At 34.5% G+C, this 22,240-nt stretch overlaps 2 protein-coding genes across 2 annotated transcripts; both read left to right on the forward strand.

The window, feature by feature from the left end:
- The first annotated feature begins 3,452 nt into the window (after positions 1 to 3,452).
- LOC130613638 (uncharacterized) lies at positions 3,453 to 6,275 on the forward strand. The gene is made up of 3 exons (XM_057434952.1): positions 3,453 to 5,714; positions 5,850 to 5,969; positions 6,081 to 6,275. Exons 1-3 carry the CDS (start codon positions 3,453 to 3,455, stop codon positions 6,273 to 6,275), a joined length of 2,577 nt encoding a protein of 858 aa, XP_057290935.1.
- Positions 6,276 to 16,866: 10,591 nt separating this feature from the next.
- LOC130613639 (uncharacterized) lies at positions 16,867 to 20,946 on the forward strand. Its single transcript, XM_057434953.1, has 3 exons — positions 16,867 to 17,130; positions 20,551 to 20,620; positions 20,768 to 20,946. The coding sequence occupies exons 1-3, from the start codon at positions 16,867 to 16,869 to the stop codon at positions 20,803 to 20,805; spliced, it is 372 nt and encodes a 123-aa protein (XP_057290936.1). The 3' UTR covers positions 20,806 to 20,946.
- Positions 20,947 to 22,240: the final 1,294 nt, after the last annotated feature.

Raw genomic sequence — 22,240 nt, forward strand, 5'->3', positions numbered from 1 at the left:
GAACTCAGAGATTACATTGGTCGCTGTGGTGGCGCTTCATTTAAAAATTTAGATAAATAAGTCATTCTTTACTGTGGGACCAATCCTAGCCGTTATCGCGCGCTGAAGAAATAGCGACAATTTCAAAAACTGCATTTCATTGACATTCTAACGGTATCAATCCGCTTCAGTTACAACAGTTGCGTCACATACTCGTACCAACATGTATTTAGCGATAGTAATCGCATATTACTAGGTTCCATCGCTTTTAACAATGAAACGTTTGACTGTGGGACATAATTGAACTGATTTTGGACTTTGACCTTATAAATGTGATAAATGAGACAATTGGACACCAAGATATAACATTCTTCTTAATTTGACGCCGGAACTCAGCGATTGCACTGGGCGCTGTGGTAGCACTTTATTAAAAAATTAAGATAAATATGTCATTTTTTACTGTAGGACCAATCCTAGCTGTTAGTTCGCGCTGAAGAAATAGCGACAGTTTCAAAAACTACATTTCATTGACTTTTTAACGGTATCAATCCGCTTCTGTTACAACAGTTGCGTCACATATTCGTACCAACATGTATTTAGCGATATTCTTCTGATATTACTAGGTTGCATCGCTTTTAACAGTGAAACGATTGACTGCGGGACTTAATTAAACTAACTTTGGACTGTGATCTGATAAATGTGATAAATGAGACAATTGGACACCAAGAAATAACATTCTTCTAAATTTGACGTGATTGCCGGAACTCAGAGATTACATTGGTCGCTTTGGTGGCGCTTCATTTAAAAATTTAGATAAATAAGTCATTCTTTACTGTGGGACCAATCCTAGCCGTTATCGCGCGCTGAAGAAATAGCGACAGTTTCAAAAACTACATTTCATTGAATTTCTAACGGTATCAATCCGCTTCAGTTACAACAGTTGCGTCACATATTCGTACCAACATGTATTTAGCGATATTCTTCTGATATTACTAGGTTGCATCGCTTTTAACAGTGAAACGATTGACTGCGGGACTTAATTGAACTAACTTCGGACTGTGACCTGATAAATGTGATAAATGAGACAATTGGAAACCAAGAAATAACATTCTTCTTAATTTGACGCCGGAACTCAGCGATTACATTGGGCGCTGTGGTAGCGCTTCATTTAAAAATTTAGATAATAAGTCATTTTTACTGTGGGAAAAATCCTAGCCGTTAGCGCGTGCTGAAGAAATAGAGACATTTTAAAAAACTTCATTTCATTGACTTTCTGACAGTGTCAATCTGTTTGAGTTACATTGGTTGCGTCACACATTCGTACCAACATGTATTTAGTGATTTTTTTCCGATATTACTAAGTTGTATCGCTTTTAACAGTGAAACGATTGACTGTGGGACTTAATTGAACTGATTCTAGACTGTGACCTTATAAATGTAATAAATGAGCCAATTGGACTCGAAAGAATAACATTCTTACTAATATGACATGATTGCTGGAACTCAGCTATTACACTGGTTGCTGTGGTAGCACTTTATTAAAAAATTAAGATAAATAAGTCATTTTTTCCCGTAGGACCAACCCTAGCCGTTAGTTCGCGCTGAAGAAATAGCAACAGTTTCAAAAATTATATTTCATTGACTTTCTAACGATGTTAGTCCGTTTGAGTTACAACGTTTGGTTCACATATTCGTAGCAACATGTATTTAGCGATAGTATTCGCATATTACTAGGTTCCATCGCTTTTAACAGTGAAACATCAGACTGTGGGACTTAATTGAACTGATTTTCGACTTTGACCTTATAAATGCGGTAAATGAGCCAGTTTGACTATAAGAAATAACATCCTTCTTAATTTCACATGATTGCTGGAACTCAGCGATTACACTGGGCGCTGTGGTAGCACTTTATTAAAAAATTAAGATAAATAAGTCATTTTTTACTGTAGGACCAATCCTAGCTGTTAGTTTGCGCTGAAGAAATAGCGACAGTTTCAAAAACTACATTTCATTGACTTTTTAACGGTATCAATCCGCTTCAGTTACAACAGTTGCGTCACATATTCGTACCAACATGTATTTAGCGATATTCTTCTGATATTACTGGGTTGCATCGCTATTAACAGTGAGACGATTGACTGCGGGACTTAATTGAACTAACTTTGGACTGTGACCTGATAAATGTGATAAATGAGACAATTGGACACCAAGAAATAACATTCTTCTAAATTTGACGTGATTGCCGGAACTCAGAGATTACATTGGTCGCTGTGGTGGCGCTTCATTTAAAAAATTTAGATAAATAAGTCATTCATTACTGTGGGACCAATCCTAGCCGTTATCGCGCGCTGAAGAAATAGCGACAGTTTCAAAAACTACATTTCATTGACTCTCTAACGGTATCAATCCGCTTCAGTTACAACAGTTGCGTCACATACTCGTACCAACATGTATTTAGCGATAGTAATCGCATATTACTAGGTTCCATCGCTTTTAACAATGAAACGTTTGACTGTGGGACATAATTGAACTGATTTTGGACTTTGACCTTATAAATGTGATAAATGAGACAATTGGACACCAAGAAATAACAATCTTTCTAATTTGACGCCGGAACTCAGCGATTACATTGGGCGCTGTGGTAGCGCTTCATTTAAAAATTTAGATAATAAGTCATTTTTACTGTGGGACCAATCCTAGCCGCTAGCGCGTGCTGAAGAAATAGAGACATTTTAAAAAACTCCATTTCATTGACTTTCTAACTGTGTCAATCTGTTTGAGTTACATTGGTTGCGTCACACATTCGTACCAAAATGTATTTACTGATTTTTTTCCGATATTACTAAGTTGTATCGCTTTTAACAGTGAAACGATTGACTGTGGGACTTAATTGAACTGATTCTGGACTGTGACCTTATAAATGTAATAAATGAGCCAATTGGACTCCAAGGAATAACATTCTTCCTAATATGACGTGATTGCCGGAACTCAGAGATTGCATTGGTCGCTGTGGCAGCGCTTCATTTAAAAATGTAGATAAATAAGTCATTCTTTACTGTGGGACCAATCCTATCCGTTGTCGCGCGCTGAAGAAATAGCGACAGTTTCAAAAACTACATTTCATTGACTTTCTAACGGTATCAATCCGCTTCAGTTACAACAGTTGCGTCACATACTCGTACCAACATGTATTTAGCGATAGTATTCGCATATTACTAGGTTCCATCGCTTTTAACAGTGAAACGTTTGACTGTGGGACTTAATTGAACTGATTTTGGAATTTGACCTTATAATTGCGGTAGATGAGCCAGTTTGACTATAAGAAATAACATTCTTCTTAATTTCACATGATTGCTGGAACTCAGCGATTACACTGGGCGCTGTAGTAGCCCTTTATTAAAAAATTAAGATAAATAAGTCATTTTTACTGTAGGACCAAGTCTAAAAAAGTAAAAAAAAGTAAAAAAGTAAAGATGGCACTGCGGTGTACGGACGTGTTCCGCCACCTCTTATTACTTGTTGTTATATTTTCTGTGAAAAGGCCTACTTTTACATCAGCTGGACCTGCAATTTATGATATTATGGATACAAATACTGGTTTTACTACGGAATCGTTTGATTTCGTGCAAGATTGTTATTACAGTTCATCTTTGTGGGTTTATAAACAGAATCACATTTATAAACTTAATCTTGATCTCAGAGAAACGACTTGGTTACTTTTAATACTTGCCGGGGACGTTGAAATCTGTCCGGGTCCTAATTGTGGCGCTTGCTTGAATAATATAAAGCATATTAAACAAAAGGTAACATGTATTGGATGTACTCAATTTTTTCACAAAAATTGTATCAACATAAAAGATTTTATCACAACATCTCTTTGCACTCAATGCAGACTCAACCACGACGGGGGTCGAACTAAAAATGACACTATTAACTCCTTTTCAGAAAAGCGTGGTTTCAAACTTCTTCATCTGAACGTCAATGGCTTGTTTGGAAAAATTGACCAAATCCGGGACATGTTATTCAGTACTAGAAAAAACATTCACATATTTGGAATAACTGAATCTCATCTAACTGAAATAATTCCGGATTCACTAGTTTCAATTGAAGGATACCGTACTGAAAGGAAAGATCGAAAAACAGGAATTGGTGGTGGTGTTATTGTTTACATTAGAGACGATCTCAAATGGCAACGTAGATTTGACTTGGAGAGTGATATCGAATCCGTAGTTGTAGAAATCTTTGTAGAAAAGTCCAAATCTTTTATCGTTTGTGTCATGTACCGACCCCCGGATAGTTCATTACATGGTACAAAAAATTTCGAAACTTGTCTTAACGACTTTTTGACAATTAGCTCAACGGAAGATAAAGAAACTTTACTACTGGGAGATCTTAATATAGATTATAATAAACGCAGTGATCATAAACAATTAAAAGACCTATTTGTTATTGTGGGTCTCAACCAACGCATCAAACAGTTCACTAGAGAAACGGAAAGTTCAAAAACGATAATTGATGTAATTTTTACCTCGCATCAAAACAATGTCAAAGAAACAATAGTTCTACCATTAGGGATCAGTGATCATGACTTAATTGGTGTAAACAGAAAAATAAATGTCAATCGCTATGTACCTCGTAGAATTAAAATTCGAGATTATAAAAATTACAACGCAACTCGTTTTAAGGATGATATGAAAAACTCTGATTGGGATTCTATTATCTTTAAAGATACCATGAATAAAAGCTGGGATGCATTTAAATCAAGAATCCTCGAAATCATTAATATTCATGTTCCACTCAAAGAAATATCTATTCGAGGAAAGTCGTGTCCGTGGCTCTCTGGTGAAATTAAAACAAAAATGAGAGAAAGGGACCATTTTTTGAGAAAAGCAAGGAAATATAACAACAGTTTTGACTGGGAAAGCTATAAAAGAATCCGTAATAAAGTCACCACTCTTATACGTCAAAGTAAAAAGAAATATCACCAAAACATTTTTACTGAAAACGTAAATGATTCTAAAACATTTTGGAATGAGATTAAAAAGGTTTACCCGGTTAAACCAAAAAAAGGTGTTAGTAATGTTATCGATGTTGATGGATGCTTAATAAGTAATAAATCGAGGATAGCTGGTTGTTTCTGTAAATTTTTCTCAAGTATCGGTTCCAAACTTGCGAATACTATTACTTCCATTGGTGATCGGAGATGGATGTATTATGAGTCGAGCAAGCTTTCCCTTAACAAGAATATGTCAGTGTTCAAATTTAATGCAGTTACTCCTGATTTACTTAAAAAACGACTAAAGAAACTGAAAGTGGCAAAAGGTGCCGGTCCGGATGGAATACCGCCTCGTCTCATAAAGGATTGCGCCGATGAAATTGTACTTCCATTATGCTACCTAATTAACTTGAGTCTTCGGTCTCATACGTTTCCATCGGCTGAAAAAGTAGCACGCGTGACTCCAGTATACAAATCGGACGATAAATCAAAACTTGATAACTATCGACCAATTTCCGCGCTAAATGTATTCTCGAAGATTATTGAACAAATTGTACATCACCAACTGTACAATTATCTAGAAGAAAACAACCTTCTTCAATGCCAACAATTCGGAATTCGTAAACAGCGATCTACGCAACAAGCGGTGTCATTGTTTGTCGAAACTATTCGCAAAAATGCAGATAAAGGAGAATGCACTGGGGCGATTTATCTCGACTTGCGAAAAGCCTTCGACACTGTGAACCACTCGCGGCTTTTACACAAACTCTAACTTCATGGCATCCATGATATCGAGTTGCAGTGGTTCGAAGATTATTTATTCAATCGTACCCAATATGTCACATACGATAACATAAATTCATCACCTCAACAGATTACTTGTGGTGTACCCCAGGGTTCAACCCTGGGTCCATTACTATTCCTTCTACTCGTTAACGACTTACACCAATTACTAAGTAAATCGAAAGTACTTTTGTATGCCGATGACACTGTTGTATATTACTCATCAAAATCGAGCAAAGAAGTTGAATCAGTTCTTAATAACGAAGTCCAACGTATTGCAGACTGGATAAATGAAAACTGTTTAATAATAAATCTTTAAAAGGGAAAGACTGAGTTTGTCATGTATGGATCTCATCAAAACCTACGTAAACAGGAAGCATGTACCATCAAGATAAATGCTACGTCCATTAACAAAGAAGATAATTATATCTATCTGGGGGTTAATCTGGACAACCATCTGACACTACAGGAACATCTCAACACAACGTACAAAAAGGCATCTGGAAAGCTCAAATAACTCAAAAGTATTCGATATCTTTTGACAGCTGACATAGTAAAATCGGTTTATAATACTGTTATCCTGCCGAATTTACTTTATTGTTATCCAATAATGCTGTCTTTATCGAGAACCCAGGAAGACAAGCTACAATATTTACACAATCGAGCGTTTAAAATTTGTGGTGGTACCCATCAATGGGATTCTATTGCAACAATCAAGAAACAAAGAGCTGCGGTTGAAGTTTTCAAAAGCATCAATGGCATCACTGAAAACCACTTCAATTTCGAGCAAATCAACCACACAATGAATACTCGAAGAAATCAATCAAACATCAAACTTGGCCATCTTAGGACTGAATTCGCAAGAAAATCTTTCGGTCATCAAGGTGGTATGATTTTTAACGAATTACCAACTGTACTGCAGAAAGAATCATCATTGTTTTTATTTAAAAGAAGCATTAGGGTTATTAAATTTTAAATTTTACTTTTGTTCCCACACAGCGTCGCGTCTAATTACCTCTGCGCACTTAGATTTCCTTTCCATCAGTTTTGTATTTCCTCTTCAAGTCTTTTTCAGTGTGGTGTCGTAACTATCTATCCCAGCACATTCGCCTATTCTACTATCTTGTATATTTCATTTCTTGTCTTATAGATAATACATTTTTTTTTTCATTTTTAAAATTTTTAACATTATTTATTATATACTTGTATATATAGGAATCTTATTGATACCAGGATTGTCTTTATGAACCCTGATTAGGACACCTGTAAATAAATATGAATAATAATAATAATAATAATAATAATAATAATAAAGCCGTTAGTTCGCGCTGAAGAAATAGCGACAGTTTCTAAAACTACATTTCATTGACTTTCTATCGGTATCAATCCGCTTCAGTTACAACAGTTGCGTCACATACTCGTACCACCATGTATTTAGCGATAGTATTCGCATATTACTAGGTTCCATCGCTTTTAACAGTGACACGTTTGACTGTGGGACTTAATTGAACTGATTCTGGACTGTGACCTTATAAATGTGATAAATGAGCCAATTGGACTCCAAGGAATAACATTCTCCTTAATTTCACACGATTGCTGGAACTCAACGATTACACTGGGCGCTGTGGTAGCACTTTATTAAAAAACTAAGATAAATAAGTCATTTTTTACTGTAGGAGCAATCCTAGCCGTTAGTTCGCGCTGAAGAAATAGCGACAGTTTCAAAAACTACATTTCATTTACTTTTTAACGGTATCAATCCGCTTCAGTTACAACAGTTGCGTCACATATTCGTACCAACATATATTTAGCGATATTCTTCTGATATTACTAGGTTGCATCGCATTTTACAGTGAAACGATTGACTGCGGGACTTAATTGAACTAACTTTGGACTGTGACCTGATAAATGAGATAAATGAGACAATTGGACACCAAGAAATAACATTCTTCTTAATTTGACGCCGGAACTCAGCGATTACATTGGGCGCTGTTGTAGCGCTTCATTTAAAAATTTAGATAATAAGTCATTTTTACTGTGGGCCAATCCTAGCCGTTAGCGGGTGCTGAAGAAATAGAGATATTTTAAAAAATTTCATTTCATTGACTTTCTAACAATGTCAATCCGTTTGAGTTACATCGGTTGCGTCACACATTCGTACCAACATGTATTTAGTGATTTTTTTCCGATATAACTAAGTTGTATCGCCTTTAACAGTGAAACGATTGACTGTGGGACTTAATTGAACTGATTCTGGACTGTGACCTTATAAATGTGATAAATGAGCCAATTGGACTCCAAGGAATAACATTCTCCTTAATTTCACACGATTGCTGGAACTCAACGATTACACTGGGCGCTGTGGTAGCACTTTATTAAAAAACTAAGATAAATAAGTCATTTTTTACTGTAGGAGCAATCCTAGCCGTTAGTTCGCGCTGAAGAAATAGCGACAGTTTCAAAAACTACATTTCATTTACTTTTTAACGGTATCAATCCGCTTCAGTTACAACAGTTGCGTCACATATTCGTACCAACATATATTTAGCGATATTCTTCTGATATTACTAGGTTGCATCGCATTTTACAGTGAAACGATTGACTGCGGGACTTAATTGAACTAACTTTGGACTGTGACCTGATAAATGAGATAAATGAGACAATTGGACACCAAGAAATAACATTCTTCTTAATTTGACGCCGGAACTCAGCGATTACATTGGGCGCTGTTGTAGCGCTTCATTTAAAAATTTAGATAATAAGTCATTTTTACTGTGGGCCAATCCTAGCCGTTAGCGGGTGCTGAAGAAATAGAGATATTTTAAAAAATTTCATTTCATTGACTTTCTAACAATGTCAATCCGTTTGAGTTACATCGGTTGCGTCACACATTCGTACCAACATGTATTTAGTGATTTTTTTCCGATATTACTAAGTTGTATCGCCTTTAACAGTGAAACGATTGACTGTGGGACTTAATTGAACTGATTCTGGACTGTGACCTTATAAATGTGATAACTGAGCCAATTGGACTCCAAGGAATAACATTCTTCTTAATATGATATGATTGCTCGAACTCAGCGATTACTCTGGTCGCTGTGGTAGCACTTTATTAAAAAATTAAGATAAATAAGTCATTTTTTACTGTAGGACCAATCCTAGCCCTTAGTTCGCGCTGAAGAAATAGCGACAGTTTCAAAAACTACAATTCATTGACTTTCTAACGGTATCTATCCGGTTCAGTTAAAACAGTTGCGTCACATATCCGTACCAACATGCATTTAGCGATATTCTTCTGGTATTACTAGGTTGCATTGCTCTTAACAGTGAAACGATTGACTGTGGGACTTAATTGAACTAATTTTGGACTGTGACCTGATAAATGTTATAAATGAGACAATTGGACACCAAGAAATAACATTCTTCTTAATTTGACGCCGGAACTCAGCGATTACATTGGGCGCTGTTGTAGCGCTTCATTTAAAAATTTAGATAATAAGTCATTTTTACTGTGGGCCAATCCTAGCCGTTAGCGGGTGCTGAAGAAATAGAGATATTTTAAAAAATTTCATTTCATTGACTTTCTAACAATGTCAATCCGTTTGAGTTACATCGGTTGCGTCACACATTCGTACCAACATGTATTTAGTGATTTTTTTCCGATATTACTAAGTTGTATCGCCTTTAACAGTGAAACGATTGACTGTGGGACTTAATTGAACTGATTCTGGACTGTGACCTTATAAATGTGATAACTGAGCCAATTGGACTCCAAGGAATAACATTCTTCTTAATATGATATGATTGCTCGAACTCAGCGATTACTCTGGTCGCTGTGGTAGCACTTTATTAAAAAATTAAGATAAATAAGTCATTTTTTACTGTAGGACCAATCCTAGCCCTTAGTTCGCGCTGAAGAAATAGCGACAGTTTCAAAAACTACAATTCATTGACTTTCTAACGGTATCTATCCGGTTCAGTTAAAACAGTTGCGTCACATATCCGTTCCAACATGCATTTAGCGATATTCTTCTGATATTACTAAGTTGCATTGCTCTTAACAGTGAAACGATTGACTGTGGGACTTAATTGAACTAACTTTGGACTGTGACCTGATAAATGTTATAAATGAGACAATTGGACACCAAGAAATAACATTCTTCTTAATTTGACGCCGGAACTCAGCGATTACATTGGGCGATGTTGTAGCGCTTCATTTAAAAATTTAGATAATAAGTCATTTTTACTGTGGGCCAATCCTAGCCGTTAGCGCGTGCTGAAGAAATAGAGATATTTTAAAAAACTCCATTTCATTGACTTTCTAACAGTGTCAATCCGTTTGAGTTACATCGGTTGCGTCACACATTCGTACCAACATGTATTTAGTGATTTTTTTCCGATATTACTAAGTTGTATCGCCTTTAACGGTGAAACGATTGACTGTGGGACTTAATTGAACTGATTCTGGACTGTGACCTTATAAATGTGATAACTGAGCCAATTGGACTCCAAGGAATAACATTCTTCTTAATATGACATGATTGCTCGAACTCAGCGGTTACTCTGGTCGCTGTGGTAGCACTTTATTAAAAAATTAGGATAAATAAGTCATTTTTACTGTAGGACCAATCCTAGCCCTTAGTTCGCGCTGAAGAAATAGCGACAGTTTCAAAAACTATATTTCATTGATTTTCTAACGGTGTCAATCCGCCTAAGTTACAACGGTTGCTTCACGTATTCGTATCAACATGTATTTAGCGATATTTTTCCGCTATTACTAGGTTGCATCGCTTTTAACAGTGAAACGATTGACTGTGGGACTTAATTGAACTGATTTTGGACTGTCACCAAATAAATGTGAAAGTGAGACAATTGGACCTCAAGAAATAACATTTGTCTTAATTTGACATGATTGCCGAAACTCAGCGATTACACTGGGTGCTGTGGATTAAGATAAAAATTCAGTTTTTACTGTGGGAACAATCCTAGCCGTTATCGCGCGCTGAAGAAGTAGCGACAGTTTCAAAAACTACATCTCACTGACTTTCTAACGGTGTTAGTCCGTTTGAGTTACAACGGTTGGTTCACATATTCGTGCCAACATGTTTTTAGCGATATTTTTCCGATATTACTAGGTTGCATCGCTTTTAACAGTGAAACGATGGACTAGCTAGAGTAGGGAGGGAATTTAAGAAGGTTTTGGGTTTTCCACGGTCAAAGCCCTATTAAAAAAACGCTGCACTTAGACCCCTAAAAAATCTGTGACGTCACAGATTTCATCATGCCTCAAATGAGTAAACAAGTCACGTGACATCATCAAAAATGACGGCACTCGAGAAAACTGCTGACATCAACAAATGCGCATGCGCAAATCTGTTTGAGTAGAAAAGGGAAACAAGCAAGTAGATGGGGAAGACAAAAAGCTTTTATCTGAAGTGTCCCGATTGGGGGTGGTGGTGGACTCTAGATCGCATACCACATACAACGAAAGGCAGCCGTCATATCTCCATGTAGAATGTAGCCTGGCGCTGTTCACATAAACAAATGGACAAACTGCGACAAGAAGCTAAAGCCTTAGGTCTCAAAAGGTACTCTACGTTAAAGCGAATAGACCTTGTCATACGCAAAGCCATACGCAAAGTCACGTATAAGGATGCGTCGACACACACACACACACACACACACACACACCACACACACACACAGTCTCCGTATTATTATAGCTAGCCCTTGATATCTCCTCTAAATTCAGTCAAGACATAATCAAAGGGAGCATATTTCAATCCTTCGTCCCTCCCACCGCCATCTTTGTTTACATTTTTAAATGCTAAATACAATCTTTCACGGAAATACATAAAACTTCTATAATAGGCCAATCAGAATCCATCACGCAAGTCTACTAGAATGCAAGTCTACGAGAATGCTTTTTCGCTAATATACAAATTTCAACTGTAATAATTATAATATTTCGGCTACCTAGCTATAGGGACCAAAAGGGATATTTGTTTGATTTTGAATTAACCTAGCTAACATACATCCAATAGTTGTGATTCAGCTGGCTCCAAGCAACTGATTTATACAAACCTTCTTCAAACACCCTTTACTCGGTTTCCCAATTACCTCGTCAACAAGAACCCATTAGGTTCTCTATTAAAAAATCTTTTTGCGTGCAGTTCTTAACAAACGGACTCTAACCTATACTTTACATGAATACTTTAACATAAATACTTTTTTCTGCTAATCAAGGTTCCAAAATTAAAGAAAATTGATAGGTAGTTAGCGAGTGCCTTGTTGGCTGTTCCTTGTTTTGATTTTGTTTTTCTAGGGTTTAAATTCACGATTTATTATTTCTTTCTGAGTGTGTAATGTGTATATTTACTAGCAAATTAAAACTTTAAGTAATACTCTAAAATGCCTCCAGAATTGGCGTATATATGGTTGTAAAAGGAGGCCTCATCCGTCTTTTTTTTAAAATATGCTACTAGCTACTAAAGTTAATTTTGTTTTAGGCGGCGATAGCGGAAAAAGAAGTGAGTAATTTACCTCTGCTGGAATTTCCTTTTTCTTAAAAAATTATGAGAATGTGATAATTTTGAAAGAAAATATATCGACTAAAATACTTCAGTTGTGTAAGGTCCCTAGTATATCTCGCAGTCGTAGAGAAAACCATGAAGTTGTAATAATAGTCCGTGTTAACTGGGATATTTGAAATTATTACCGGTAAAAGGGCGGCATCAATATTTCCAAAAATCGCCCAATGTCATTGGTTAGAACTTACGTCATAGCGGACAATATTCCATGGTATTGCCCGCTACCATAGCAACCATGTTTAAAGTTTAAATATGGTAGCATTAAATGTAAATAAACACGGAAAACGGTAAACAAAAAAGCGAAACAGAAGTAAAACTTACTTTTATCTTTTAAAGAATTCTATGTTGTAGCTACACAATGAAACCTGTAATGTTTATACGATATTCGATTTTAAAAAAAAATATTTTTAGTTCGAATGTACGTTCCATATGGGAATAGTTTCTATAAAGACATGATTTCTACATCTTGCTTATAATGTTATATTTTTGTCGCAAAATGCAGTAGCCGGATAATAATCCATATAATAACTGTTTATTTCGGGCAATACCTTCGAATATTGAATGGTTGCTATTGTCGCGTACTGCCTTCGCAAGCTTGGGCAATACTTCGTCGGTCAATATTCTCCGGTATTGCCCTCATAAACAGTTATTATAGGGTTAATGACGTTGTTATATGGATTATTAAAACTTTAAACACGGTTGCTATTGCCCGCTATGACGTAAGTTGTAACCAATGACATGCCGCCCTTTTACCTGGGCAATAAAGCTATATATGGAACTTTCCCGTCATTTGTAGTTATATTTGGATGTCCAGTGTGATATTTAAGATGATTTAAGTTTGTTTTTTTTGTCCTCAGTGATCATACACTTTCCCTCGCCATTAGCTTGACTTTCGTGTAAGTCACTAGTCGAAAACCAATAACCGTTGCAAAGAGGCTACTTTAAACACTCGACGACAGCATGTTGAATAAACAGTGGCACTTTGTAATTTGACAAATTATTAGTATTATCCCTATTGTTTTTGTTTGATTTTTTATATTTTCAAATATCTATACGCCAATAAGATGAACACTATTGTGTTACCTGAATGAGACCAAAGCTAAGTTGTTTATTTTTGAGCTTCTAAGATTATCTTTAATTTTGTAAACTTTGGGACGACAATATTTCTAATTGTGAATTTTTAACATCGATCTGCGTGTGGCGTGGTGGAATGCAGAGGCAAGGGGGGTTGTGGGATCCCTTCAATTTCGTATCCTGATACTATAATATGCACCAATCATTGCTCCCCATGTTAGGATATATATAACTTGCCTCAGAGGTCCTGCAGTGTTTAATACTGGCTCTAATATTCCTTGACGGTGTTCTTGTTAGTCGAAATATCGACGTTTTTTTCGTGCATTCTTATCACCCTAATTTTTTAAAAAATGTTGCAGATAAAACATTTTAAATGAAACAAAAAAATACCAATACACCAATTTATAACAAAACAATTACATTTCCCGTTGTAAAAACCGGCGTATAAAAAAAATTCCGACGAAATAGAATCTCTTTAGAAAATTTTTAGGCGATGTTTTATAGAACTGGGGTGTTGCACTAACTAATCGTTCATAATCTACACTTTGTGCTAAAGATGCATGAAGTATAAACTAGTATATAAATAACTAGCTGTATTACACTTACGTTTAGAAAGCGTTATACTATTTGACAGCCTGAGCGCTATTGAGAGGGTGGAAGGGAAGCGGAAAAGAGAATGAGATAAAAGACGTGCTGAATTACCTCCTTTCTTTTACTGCGTAATATTAAAATAGCAAGTGGTAACAAAATATGAAATGTCGTGCATCTTTGTTTTGTTTAATAACTTTTTGTGTCTAGTAGCATGATTCGGACAAATACGATTTTAAACGTTTTTATAAATGTAGTTTATGTCTTATGTAATTTTGGAGATATCGTAGATATATATTACGTTAATTATGCTGAACTTTATTAAGTGCACAATTTTTCAAGGCTGTTATTGGTCGAAAAGTAAAAAAGACATATATAAAATCACTACTTTGTCCAGAAAGTGTTTAAAATTTAGAACGATATCTTTTTTATTTGTACTTACTTTTGTTTTGGTAGTGTTGAAGTGTTTTGTTTTCTTTCCATTTTGCTTATTTACATAGGTTTATTACTTTTTTATTCTACTAAACATTTTTTACAATTACTTGGCAGAAATATGTCATAGTCCTAAAGGTTCTGGACTGATATGTAGCTCTGCTAACATTGCTTAAAAGCACAATGTATATATGTTAGAAATCAGATTATATTTGTATCAGTTATTTTTCTGTTTATGTCTTTCTCTATGAAGTATTAACGAAAGTTCAAGAGACTGGAGAAAGTGATTTGATATAATGAATGCTGGAGTTATCAACAGGATTGTTAACAGGCTCCAGAATAATCTGAGGCGTTTTGTACGTTGAATGACTTGGGACTGGGTCAATTTTAGCAAAAAATGGGAATATAAAAATATCTTTTTCTCTCCGTACTTTCAGAAATGTTAACAACATGTATGAGCTGGTCCTACCTCCACCATGTTTTATAACCAGAAACGCCGCCCAAGATTGTAGGTTTGGCATAGTCATGACTATTGATTGAGCGTTGTTCAAGTCAGTTCAGCCAGTTTTAATATCAATTCTCTAGTTAACTGACGTTAAAGATTATATCTTTTTAAAACAAAATTAAGCCTGCAAAGGAATAGCGGCCGAGTGGCTTATTTCAATGCTAAGAAAGCAGAAAGGTTTAAAGCAAGTCAACTTTCAGGAACAAAAAATTTTGAAACAAAATAATTAGCAGATATTTAATCAAATTTCAGTATTTTTATTGCTCCTTTCCAATTTGTTTGATTTTAAGTGGAAATCCACCTTAACGGAAATGGTTTTTATATTCTTATGTGGTTAAGTTTTTCTGTGATTGGTTAATATGCACGAAATATACTACGGAAAGACGAGTGTAATTTGCACCTATTTTTCAATGCCATACTCCAAAAAGGTTACACTTTATAATTTGCTGAATAACGAGCAAAATGACAATTTGTAGAGAAATTCATTCCAAAATTTTTTACTCAAATAAAACATTATTTTTATAAAACAGACATAAACGTTCGCAGTAATGAGAAACAAAGGTCAAACTTTTTATTTTTATTTTCTTCACTTAAAATGAAGTATGATGTGACATGACAGACATGTTTTTATTATTTATTTTTACTCTAATGTTGACTAGAAGCAATTTAAAATTTCAATGGTTATGATGTCATAGTTGCGTTAGGCTATACTCATAGTTAGTATGTAGGTCAGATTAAACAAAATTCAGTAAACCTAACAGATTATTGGAAACTTTGATATGTTACCCTGAGGCATATTTATACATAATAAATTGATAACATACATGTGAAAATAGAAACCTCTGTTCTCCTATAAAGAGCCTTTGAGACTACTATACTGAGATTCTTTAGTTCACAAAGAAACACATTAAAAGAGACCTACGTTTATCAAGATCTACGTTTAGATTCAGGATCTTTTTAAGACCATTCGCGCTTTTGTTCTCCCTTTTTATTAACTCATTTTTAGGAGATTACCGTAACGTAGCCCTGCAATCCATCATCAACCCCGCGCACACGATCCCCGAAATGTAAAGAATTGTCATGAACCGTAATGATTAAATATTTGGATTGAAACATTTAATAACTTATGAAATATTTATAGCCATTATTTTGCTAAGGGCTGACTTTCTTTTAGGGCTCATTTTGAGAGCGCGCTACAATGAAATTGATTACCCTTAGTAAATAATTAACGTTAGCGTCAGAAAAATTTTACACAAACAGAAAAACCTCTTCAAAATTTGTTATTGTTAACCTGACATATCCAACTTCAAGAATAACCAGGAAGGAGATCTGGAAATAAAAAAGAAAAGTTATTTTTTCTAAAAATACTAAATTAGAGTTTTTAACTCTAAATTTAAGTTTCTAATTTTAATACTTTTTTAATTGCGATAGCGCGATGGTTTCGGCTCAGCTCTACGGCATTCAAAAGTCACATTAATGCAGTTATTTTAAGATAACAAGTGCTATCTTAAGATAACTCTATCAATGTAATTTTGGAATGCGTGGATATTCACATTAATGTCCTAAGTGTAAGATAACTAGAGTTATTTTAAGATAACATAATAATGTAATAATTATATCTTTATGTTTTTAAAGTTCGTTACGTTAATATCCCGAAAGTACTTTTTTTTCTAATAAAAGTTTCTGAAAACAATGAAAGTTCAGTCTTTCTTCGCGCATATGTGTAAATGAACGTTGCTTAGGGTGCCGGTACGTAAAGTAGCTCGCAAAACAACAGTCTACATGAATTTCCAGCTGTATTGACATTTATTTCGATACGTCATTTGTATTGTCCTTGTGGTGTCGCGAATGTGCTCTGCTGTAGAGACGCTCTGCGGTGGAGAACAAGATGCATTTTGTTAGTTTTGTGTTGTGATGTAATGTCCAGTGTTAATTATGTAAAGGGAATAATTGTAAATTTGGTACTATTTTTAGTAAATTTTCTGCACATCTTGCACATCTTGTTTCTGTGCATTCAATCTTCAACATGTAATGACAGAGTCGAACAAACATTTTTTGTAATAAATTCGCTGTTGAGTGAAATTTTTCTTTCATACATCACAGGAGTTGTCCTGTATCTCAGCATCTGTTTTATTTGTTTTCTCTCACTTGTAGTTGGCTTGGCTTACGCCACTATATTTCTAGTAAGTGTTTATTTCTTATTATATTTTATGTCATCTTACATGTGTGATTTGTTGCTTAAATTTTGTCTTGTAATTTTATTGTTTAGCGAGTAAAAATAGTTAACTCAGTTAGGGTTAAGCACCTACACTAGCCGATAAGGCCCGTAGAAAAATCTACTTAGTGAATACACAAAAAAAATTTTTTTTGGGATTTGTTTCCCGTCGCCTTTATTGAGTAGAGCTTAACCCTATCCGGTCAGGGGGGGGCGGATTTCGCCCCCTCTGACGGGTTTTTTTAATAACTCCAGATTGCTTTCTTATATGGCTATGATACTTGCTGAGTTTCAACATTTATCTATTAGACACCTGCACGCTAAATTTGTAGGTCCCATTCCTTTCAGAAGCTTTGATATTGGCCATTACTCGAAACTACCCCTAAAATCTCTATGAAATCCTTATAATGGGAAAAATATAATAACTCCTGTTAGGATTATCCTTAGAACTTGAAACTTGCAACACAACTTTGTTTCACCAAGAAGAATCATTTTGAATAATTTTGACACGTGACTAATCCGATTTCCCAATTATGTCGGATTTTACCCGAAAATCGAAAAAAACGTATTTTCGGGCAATTTTTGGCATTTTGTTATCCGATCCATGTAAAAACCGGAAGATATGTTAAACAAAATTTATTTAGCTTTCAGAAACTTCAAACAGAATGTAAAAATTCGCTCTAGAACAAAAGTAACTATATTTTAAGCAGATAGTGGCATTTTTAACAATGTTTAAGCTTCTGATGACGTCACAGAAAATGTGCTGACCCAAGCAAAAACTTATTGCCGCCATTTTGTTCCTTTTATGACGTACTATAAGTGTGCCAAGTTTGATTCAATTTGAGCAATTCTATAAAAAGTTATTGAGGGAGCGGAATCCGCCCCCCCCCCGGTCATAGTATGTTCGAAAAACCCCGGACCGAATAGGGTTAAAACGCTGCTGAAAATAAATGTATACAGTATTCTCTTCAATTAGCGGACACTGCACTGGCCGGTCCATGCACTGGCCGTTTTCTGGTCAAAGTCTTATAAAAAACTTTCTAATTAGCGGACACTTTCAATCCACTCCAATTAGCATACAATCCAAAAAATTAGGGATCAGCATTTAATTTTAAATATCTATTTTAAACACTTTTAAACTTTACAGGAAAAGTCTGCTTTTACAGTCTCAATTTTCTTCGCAAACCTGTCAATCAATTTTTGCTGTCCATAAAACTTATACACAACTGGTATTTCCAGACCATATCCACCTCCACGATTAACTCTCTTTCCACAAACTTAAGCTGTAATCGAACTGTTCAGGACTTTCAAGAACATGAAACATATTTTTTATTTGTTTTGTGGCATGTGTCCCACAATGCTTTCGTTTTGTAAAGAATCAGTTCTTATTATTGCTATTGCATTTCCGTCCACCTCGTTAGATGGCTCATGCCTGAATTGTAACAGCTCCCTGTACTAGTACTCATTCCAATCCTTTTCGATGAGTATGGGTATGTTGACCTCAATGTCTATGTTGAAAGACAGTTAGAGCGTTGAAGTGCAGTGATTAGTGCAGATATACGTTATGCTAAACTCTGTTGAGTTGTTATAGAAAGAAGTTTTCTTCAAGTGCGATTCAAATAAAATTGAGATATTTATAAGACATTGAATGCCAGTTGGATCACTTAAACCATGTCACACATCATGGCGGAGCGCTTTATTCAGATGTACTGTACCCTCTACCTGATTATATATTTTAAAATCTCGCAAGTAGCGGTGAAAAAAGCACGAAATAACTACACCATATTAAAACTTTTTCCAGCAGGATTAGCCACCTAACATTTTCTATTTTGCAAAAACACGATGGCTCAAGACACATAAAAACTAGTCCGTTAATTATAAACCCAACATACATTTTAAAAATCAGGAAACATTTTTTGTTTTTTTTTTAAGAAAAAAATACAGAATTTATGTCAATATTTCTTTGTGTATCAAAGCTACATTGGGCAAACATGCGTTTCCCACTGATTACAGTGTTTATATTACGTGAATTATGTTTAGCATGGGTAAAATTCATGGTATTGTTGTTTAAAAAAAAATTGTCAAATTAAGTCCACTTGAGATATTTGAAGTAAGTCTGTCTACAAAAAACAGTTATTCACATTAATTAGTCAGCTCAAAATATATCTGCAAACTAATGACAGACGATGTGACATCCACAAAAAAATAGGCCACATGGAATTTAATTCATGTGAAACATAATTCAGTGGTCCTATATTGTTATCCATTAACATCTTAGCTTTAGCTGATTAACTGTACAGAGTCAAGCATGGTATTCCAATATTCCCGCATATACTTAATAAAAATCATACTATATATCACAAAACTTTGTTAAAATTTAATTGGAATGGAGTTCTCTAATAGTCTGGATGTAATACAATTTTCTCAATGAATGTGTAGTCTACGAAGTCTGTTTAGTTCTATTTGTCTTTTTGTGACTATGTCAACAGAATTGAAAACATTGCTTGGATTTTTATAAAGCAATAAGGAAAAAAGAATCAACAAGCATGTGCAGTTAGTGAGTGACATACATCGCTACTTTTTGGCCACAATGGACCAGTGTCAGTGTTGCAAGTGTTTAATTGTGCGTCAAAACCAATACATATGTGTTCAGGCTGAAAATATAATCAACAAATCACCAAGCTCAAAAAATACTGTCAATTAAGAAACTTTATGAAATTCCTGAAACTTGTACTTGGAAAGAGCAATTGGCTTTTAAAATTTCTGGACCTATTTGTATTCATGAAAACGGCGCACAGTTATAACCAATGGTATAAAGGCACTAGTACTAGTGGAACAAATACTCCACATAAATCTTTTTCTTTTTAATTCAGCCTAAAAAACAGCAAAAATGCATATAAAAAAATTTGTTCAATTAAGAACAACGAGTTTCCATTCATTACTATCTGCATGCATAAATAGATGGGTTTTTTTATTTATATATTTCCAGCAATAAAAAATAATTATTTGAGGAAACTTCTTAAATGTTTCCATTCGTTACTAATGTTTTTATATTTCTTATTTTTGCAAGATTAAAAAATAATTATTTGAGGAAACTTCTTAAATGTTTCCATTCATTACTATTAGTACATATATAAATGTTTTTATATTTTTTATTTTTGCATCGTTAAAAATAATTATTTGAGGAAACTTCTTAAATGTTTGTTAATTTTCACACAACTGTTTAAAAAGTTATGCAGATTTTTACTTTGGACTAAAACGATCTTTTACTTTATGTATTTATTGTACATGAAGCAGAGACCAGTGTCCTTCTAGGGTTATTAAGAAATATTTTCGTTATATTTACGTTATTTTTTTGCTTCGCTAAATTGTATTTTTGGTAATATAGAACGGACAGCCAATTACTGATATGAAAAATCGTAAGAAGAATATCAAACGAAGATCCATACAATGTGAATGTAAGTCCTTGCTTTTTTATTGCTTTAGCTTTCTTAAATAGAAATATGCGAACACATCTTTTTAGAATACTATTAGACCTCTATGTATTGTCTGCAAATTCCGGAGAATTGCTTTAATATTTCATTGTTTTGTATTTTGTTTTTTAGTGAAGAAACTGATTACATTACAACGAACGAGTGAATGATTAGTTAAAAACAGTCTAAGAAATGTATGGATGCTGAGTCGTTTACGACACATGTAAAAAAGTACGCCAAATATAATTTTTTTAAAAAAATCTGCCGAATTTATGTCGTTGATAGCAAGCATAAACTGTGTATTTGCTTTCCCCTCTTGAAAGTTTTAGCGAATGTGTGCATGAGAGTTCTGTAACCATGGAACCAATATACGTCTTCTGTGTCTTTAACAGAACACTGTGTGGTAAAAATCAATATAAGAATTGCGTCAATGCTGTGGCAGTTTCATGCGCTGTTAGTAAAAGTATGGATGCTGTTTCTAACAAAACATTATAATCAATGCAAAAGGTTATGCCGTTTTGCATATAGTCTAACAAATTTATAGATGCTCGGGAACTGCAATCTTTCTAAAAAGAGTATGAATGCCATGTCAAGCAAAAAAGGTGCACAAGCTATGTTGTGGAAATCATTGCAGGAAATATAAGGTCGTGTTCCTATAAGTTTTTTAAAAAGATGATCGATTTAGTGCAGCTCTGTCGGTAGAGCGTTTAAATCATCTCCTCTACTTGTTAGTTAGTTTAACATTTCATTAAACCTTTTGTAGCAATGGGAGCTAAACACTGGAAACCTGGTCCATCCTGAAAACCATTGACCACAAACCACATTAAATATAAATCACCATCAGCGGTTTGAGGCAGAATTGCAAGAGAATTTACATACTGGATGGTTCTTTTGTTATGAACGTTTTTTTGCAGTAACTTTGATGACCAGGGTTTCTTTTTATACCACTACCTGTGCACATGATAGAGCTTAAAAGTACTGCCAAACTCTTTTTCCATGTATTGGAATAAAATGTTAGTGTTGATCATGTTGTTGTTATTTGTTTCTTTACAATACATATTATGACTGCTAGGTGATATAGTTCTCTGTTTGCTATTACTTTTCTTAAAATTCATAGTTTTCAAATTACTTGTATTTATTTCCAAAATTTTTTCGTGTAAAACTTCTGTGATCTAGTAGCAAGATTCTTACAGATTAATTGTTTTTTAGCGAAGAAACTGTTTATTGAAATCCACTAGCTGTTACTTTTTTGCCAATTTATATGACCAAAAATTGCAGCAAGCTCAATGGACATCAAGTTAAACAATGGCAAATGCCTTAGCACAAGCAGATCGATATTAACAAATATGTTCTTGCTTAATTAGTCTTATATATCAATTCGGTATATAACTTCACAATAAAAATAAATACGAAAAGTTTGATTGATGATGACATTTTTTATTTTATTTTAACGGATATTTCGTCTTGTTACTACAAGACAATTATCAACGTAAATTGTTATAATTATCTCAAAAGTTTTTTAAATATAACTTTTAACAACTACGCAATACACAGAGGACGTATAAAACAATACTTAACAAAACATAAAACACATAACGGCAAACC

Source organism: Hydractinia symbiolongicarpus, chromosome 11 (assembly GCF_029227915.1).
Source record: "Hydractinia symbiolongicarpus strain clone_291-10 chromosome 11, HSymV2.1, whole genome shotgun sequence".
Lineage (NCBI taxonomy): Eukaryota > Metazoa > Cnidaria > Hydrozoa > Anthoathecata > Hydractiniidae > Hydractinia > Hydractinia symbiolongicarpus.